The 7,022-nt window shown below is 28.4% G+C and overlaps 1 protein-coding gene across 1 annotated transcript; it reads left to right on the forward strand.

Annotated features, from left to right (window-relative positions):
- Positions 1-857: 857 nt before the first annotated feature.
- Positions 858-4,799, forward strand: LOC137824629 (Transmembrane amino acid transporter family protein). The gene is made up of 11 exons (XM_068630293.2): positions 858-1,051; positions 1,417-1,706; positions 1,966-2,180; positions 2,428-2,451; positions 2,556-2,736; positions 2,810-3,032; positions 3,162-3,297; positions 3,440-3,605; positions 4,357-4,400; positions 4,490-4,552; positions 4,646-4,799. The coding sequence occupies exons 1-11, from the start codon at positions 858-860 to the stop codon at positions 4,739-4,741; spliced, it is 1,632 nt and encodes a 543-aa protein (XP_068486394.2). The 3' UTR covers positions 4,742-4,799.
- The last annotated feature ends 2,223 nt before the right edge of the window (positions 4,800-7,022 follow it).

A 7,022-nucleotide genomic window follows, 5' to 3' on the forward strand; every position in this document is an offset into this window, starting at 1 on the left:
TTAAATCGTATTTTTTATATTGTATCATAATAAAAAGAAGGAGAAATCTTTTCTCTAGAAAGATATTTTCATATATAATTAAATCATATTTGTTTATAAATTCAATATATGAAAATTCAAAAATCAAATATTAAATAACAGAGTAATTATATATGGTAATAAGTATAAGGAGAGATCTCCTTCCAGCAACCATATTTCTGTATATTAATGGAATTAATGTCAATTGTTTTAAAAGTAGAAATAAGGCGATATCTTATATTGACAAATATTTTCGTATATAGTAATTTTTTTTATCTTCATGAATTCAATATCATGAATGTTAATGACATATGAATAATAAAATAATTATAATGTGGTAGCGAATAACTCCAAAAGAAGAAAGAAATCTAACATTAACAAATATATTTTCATATATAATAAAATAAAATACATTAACGTTTAGAAGTTTTAATAAAGTTGTTTTCTGTTGGTTAGTTAATAAATCCAAATTTTTCTGAGTTTTACATTTTATCATTTTCTTCTCAATTGAATTTTTCTCTCCACAAAATCTTTTAAAGAAAAAAAGTAAGTTAAATTTTAATCCTTAACCGTCCCTTGTGTAATTTTCTATTCTTAACAACCTCTTTGACAGTTGATGAAACAAAAGAGAACATAAAAATTGGAAGCAAATAATTATCACAAGCTATCACCTCCGTGTAACTAAAACTGTCACGCTAACATAGTTCGAAGCAACCTCAACATTTGTGTTGATCATCCTTCTATTTCAATTCTAAGAAAATTATAATGATGAAGTTTTGATAATTTTTCTGTTGTACATTTGATACACGTCATAGGAAAATAATAGGTTGTGGCATAACATGCAAAGAGGTAAGATGAAGCTAGATGAGGATCTGCGTCCTGATCGTGAGGAAGATTTCCAAACAGATGATGAAGAAAATCAGGCACAAAGGGTGTTTGAACATCTGGATGATGATACTGATTCTGATAATTCACCTCCTTCGCCAAGTTTATCCAATGAAGTTTCCATGATCTCTTGGCCTCAAAGCTACAGGTAATTCTTCATGTTGTTAATTAGATGTGTTTTTTATTGTTATTTTGAGTGGGCAAGAATCTTTGTACCACTTTGTTGTACATTCAATTCTACCTGTGTTAGTTTTTGAGTTGTTTTTGCATTGGTCTCTTCATCAAGAAACAGGTTATTACCCCATTAATTAACATGTGTTGGTTAGTTATATGTGATCACTATAACATTAGAGGATTATGACCAATGAATTTGAATCTGAATATGCATTTCAATATACTTTTATTGTGATGCATGCTACACATATACTAATGTAGAAATCAATTATTTCCCAATATAATATATGAACTTTGAACAATATTAAAGTACTAAATTCCTTTGTTTATTATGAGCAGACAATCTATGGACATGTTAACTAGTGCAACACCTCCTGGACTTACTCTCTTAAAGAGATTTGGTTCAGTAGGGAGAAGTAATTCTCTCGCTACATCATTCAAGAGATCTCAAGAATGCCAAGAGGATTCTGCTCTAACTCTACCCCTTGTTTCTGAGACATGTGCATTCAAACAAGAGAATCATCCTGCTTCAGCACATACCCTACAACCACTTAGTAGTGCAAGATTTTCTGTGGAGGAATTGCCACCGCCACAAGAACAATGTTCATTTGCAAAATCAGTAATTAATGGTGACTATCATTCCACAATTCTAATATAATTACTATCTGTTGTTGCATTATCCATGTCCTCTACATCTGTCATCTTGTCATAATGTAAAATAACCAAGGTAATGTTTTCACTTTTGTGAAATGAAAACAAGATACAAGATATTTACATACAAAATTATTTAATTATTTCAAAACTAAATTCATTATGAAAGATTGTTGTTAAGCTTTATGCATAATTATCCTCATTGTGTTGACTTACAAAATCTATTTTTTTATGAAGGAACCAATATACTATGTGGAATAGGAATTCTTACCATTCCATATGCAATGAAAAAAGGAGGGTGTCTGAGCCTTGTAATACTTTTAATGTTTGCTATCATGTGTTGTTATACTGGGATGCTATTAATAAGATGTTTAGAAAGCAACGTTGGACTCAAAACCTACCCAGATATTGGCCAAGCTGCTTTTGGAATTGTTGGTCGCTTGGGGATTGCAGTGAGTATCAAATAATAACTTTTAATAGTGTCATCTAAAGTGGGTAACGGTCAAGTGAATAATTAGCCATTGATGAGAAAATCAATGAAAATGAATGATTTTCTCATCAATGATCATGATTAGTTACTTTACTCTCTAAAGTGAGTTTCTCACTTTAGTGAAGCCAAATCAACTTCAATACGCGCATATACAACATTATTGTGTGTATAGAAAGGAAAACTAACATATTTTATTTGGTTAAATGCAGATCTTTTTATACGTGGAACTTTTTGTAAGTGAAAGAGTTTGATATGCATTTGCAATTGTTTTTAAACACATTCTTTAGCTTTATTTATTCAAAATACATACTTACCTCTGAATAGATCTTATGTGCAGGCTTCTTGTGTTGAATATATAATACTAGTTAGTGATAACCTTTCATCACTATATCCTAACACCCATTTGAGATTTGGTGGGATTGATTTGAACACAGAACAAATTTTTTCCATCACAGCAGCAATTCTTGTTCTACCAACAGTTTGGTTGCGAAATCTAAGTTTACTTTCTTATATTTCAGGTATTTGATCACCATTGTGTTACAATTTACAAATCTCTCTTTGATTGCTAACAAAAGTTTCATCTTTGCTCAGTTGGAGGAATATTTGCAACAATACTTGTTGCACTTTGCTTGTTTTGGGTTGGGACGATGGACCAAGTTGTAGGATATAAGCCAGGAGAAAATGTTTTAGACTTGGCAAACTTACCTGTCTCAATTGGTCTCTATAGTTTTTGTTTTGCTGGCCATGCAGTTTTTCCTAACATCTACTCTTCTATGAAGGAACCATCCAAATTTCCATCAGTGTTGTATACCTGGTAAGTATCAAATCTATTATTGAGCTTTGTAAGATGTAATGTTTGGTACTCAATTCATGTTTTCTAGAAATGTTTATGAAAATATTGTTTTGCTGGACAAAATTATTGACTATAACTTCCATTATGCAGCTTTGCCTTTTGCGGTTTCATGTATATGAGTGTGGGAATAATGGGGTATTTAACTTTTGGTGACTTAGTTTCATCTCAGTTTACCTTAAACATGCCTAAAGAATTATATGCATCTGAGATTGCAACTTGGACAACGGTAAGAGAAGAAACTAGTCTCATTTTTCTATGTTATTATACAAATTTGAACTTATATATGTTGAACATAAGAAATTTTTTTATTCTCTTATGTCTATGATTGTTTAAATGATATATATTTAATAAATTTATGTATTTTATAGGTTGTGACTCCATTGGCAAAATATGCCTTAACGTTATTGCCTATTGCATTGAGCATAGAGGAGCTAGCCACCTCTCCTAGGCTAAGATGTCATGCTACCTCCGTTCTTATTAGAACAAGTTTAGTGATTTTAAGCTTACTTGTGGCTCTCTATATTCCATATTTTGGTAAGTATTCACACATTTATCATCATTATTATTACTATCACCTTTGTCAATAGTTTTTGTCTTGTTTGATAAGTTTCTTTCTACAAATATTTGTAGAAAAAGAAAATAGAACTGAAAATGAATTATTCTTATTAATCTTATTACATTAGTTTATTAAAGAATATTAAATTTTTCTTCTCCTATATGATGGAAAAATAGGATTTTTTTAAAAAATCTAGTGAAATTTCATTTCTTAATTAATAAAATGATAAGGTTTTTAAAAATTATCGAAATGGATAAGTCGTGCCAACATGACACGACTATATTGTGAAATAGTTGTGTCAAGGTGACACAACTTTAGTGTATTTGAACTGGACACGACTTCGGTATAGTCAAATTTTAATTAAACTTGTGTAACACACGACTTATCTATTTTAGTATTTTAAAAAAAAAAAAATTAGTAAAAATTCCAGAAAAATAATTTCAATCAAAATATTTTCTTTATGTAATTTTTTTAAGGCTTCTGAAGGGACACATTGTTTTTGCTTAAAAAGTATATTGAGGGGAAGAAAACGGAAAGGTGCATGCAAAACTGAAACCATTTAATATCAACTTTGATGAATCTATAAAACATATACAAGGATTTTCATAGTATAAAATATGAGAAAAACATATTTTAGTCATATATCTAAATATTCTTGAGAACAATGATAATTAACAAAGAACATCATACACTTTTGTGGTTTAATTATCTCTTTAAAAATTATTGCAGGTTCTTTGATGGCATTAATTGGTTCATTCATGTCCATACTCGTTGTAAGTTCTCTAGCTTCCTATTCACATTTTTAGTGCAATTTATTTAAACATATATTAAATATTTACAATATTGTGTTGTTTTGAGGCAGGCACTTATTTATCCATGTGCATGTTTTCTCAAGTTACACAGTGGCAGATTATCAAATTCGGAGGTACAAAACCATATCTTTATTCAAAACATTAATTATTATTTTAATATTACCACATGAAACTAATTAAATTACATGTTTTTTTTTTAATTTCAGATAGCAAATTGTTCTTTTATAATCGTTGTGGGCATGATATCCGCTTGTATTGGAACATTGTCAGCTGTTTCAAAAATAACTGGCGAAGGGGACTGAATAGAAGTACTTGTTCCCCATTTGTACCTTCTATTGTCAATTTTTGTTACAAATTAAGACTTTCTCATACATGTATTAGTCATTATGCTTAGTTGTGAATTTGTGTTTCATAGTTTAAACCAATCGCAGTTTGTAATCCATAAAAAATGGATTACGATTCGTGTTTTCAGCTCTTTAGTTTGAGTTTGTAAAAATATTTGTTTGTAATATTTGTATGTTTTGTACTCTTTTAAATGAAAATGAATACATGTATCTTAAGGTTTTGCCAACGACTAACACACATGTCCATTAAAATGTTTAGAGATTATTTTAGTTCTTATAAATATGACAATGTTTGTTTTTAATTTGTTAAAAAAATTATCCATAAAAATTTCATACGTGGTGATATTTTCATAAATGGAGGACATTTTTTTTATTGTAAATAATAAAGACTATACTCAAAATTGTATAACTTAATGCTATTATTAAAAGTTAATTATATTAATATTGTAACCCCTCAAACTAATTATATATATAACTAAATTAGTTGCATATATAATTAGAGATTTTGGTATAGAGAATTTTTCAACTCCATCCTGACTTGAACTACAAATAAATTGTTTAAGTAACAATTCATGTCGCTTAAGTAATAAGGATTACTCTTTACGATGATGACAATATTTTTTTCACACATTTATAGTTTTATTGTATGATGGAAACACTTTCAATATGTTTTATTTTGATTTTTTAAACAATTTTCTTAGTTGTAATATATTAAACTTAATGTATATAATTGCTTTAATCATGTATTCTCAGCTAATTTATCATTTGTTTACTCTTTTGACTATAACCTTTATGTAGATATTATTTTTGTATAGTTTTAGTTTAATTAGATTCTATATTTTTAAGACTTCAAAATGAGCATACAACTTGCTAGATTTTGAGTCTTCTATTATTTTTGGAAGTTGAGGTAAATTTTTTTATTTTTGTATAGAAACCTATATGATTTTAGCTACCAACTTTAGAATTTAATTAGTTGGTAGCTAAAACTTTGCTAGCTAAATATATACCAATTTAGAAGTTATTTATTAATAATAGAAATTACTCTAGATACCAATAATTTTTTTAGTCTCTACAATAATATCTAATCTAGTTAATATAGGGACTAATTATTTTTGGTCTTTAAAATTAGTCTCTATTTAATGATTTTCTTATAGTGAGCTATCCATGGATGAAGAACGAAGAATACAAAATAGAGAGAATTTAGTCTACGAATCTTAAATCTGTGTATGAATATATTAAAGATTAATTCAATAGATGTGTTCTTTGAGAAAATGCACATCACTTTAGCTAGCCTTTAACGTATATATTTAAAATACACTTTATAAAAATATGTGATAATTATATAAGTCTCTTTACAACATTAGATGATTTAATTTCAAAATAACATTGAAAATCAAGTGATAAGACACTCTCTTAACATACAAAGGCTTTCTAGAATTCAATCATCTCACCAATATTCCATCGCTTGAGCAACCTTTAGGTGTTGCTTGAGCGATAGTTATTATAAATGAAGGAGAATTGACGTGACACCTCCCTTGTTACAATTAGAAACCACAACTTGATTAAGGAGTATTATTGCTTGAGTGTTTACTTGGTCAAACAATGGTGCTCAATAACTAAGTTGGTGACTCTCACTTGTGCACCACTCTTGCAACGACTTGACCCTCAACATATGTAAAACCAACAATTCTACATACTTTCATTAAATAGTTTTCCAACCCAAATTTAAATATTTTATCTATTCTAACAAGTTTGAAGTGTACTTTTACAACACAAATATCAAGTATTACTCAATTTGATCATTCAAACCAAATATCAAGTTCAGAACATAAAAAAATACATTAACAACCAAATTAAATCAAACATCTCAAAGCGAAATCTCAACAATTCCCATACCAATATCATTTAACAAACTTTCTATATTCATAATAAAATTCATTTACAATTCAAAATAACTTTTCTTAGTTGGCACTAGCTTGTTTCCAAAACAACAAGAAAAATAAGAAGTGAAAAATACTAAAACTCCTAAGAACTTAAGGAAACCCTACCAAATAGATCAAAAACATTTATTAGAATATGAACCAATTAAGAGAATAATTATTTTTCTCAATTGACATAATCAGTGAAACCTTGATTTTAAGTCATAAATCATTTATACAAGATTAGACATAACTAACCCATTTTATTACATGTCACAAGGTTGATGTTGCATGTCATACTGAAAATATCTTCTTTAAGG

This window comes from Phaseolus vulgaris, chromosome 8 (genome assembly GCF_051622355.1).
Source record: "Phaseolus vulgaris cultivar YP4 chromosome 8, ASM5162235v1, whole genome shotgun sequence".
NCBI lineage: Eukaryota > Viridiplantae > Streptophyta > Magnoliopsida > Fabales > Fabaceae > Phaseolus > Phaseolus vulgaris.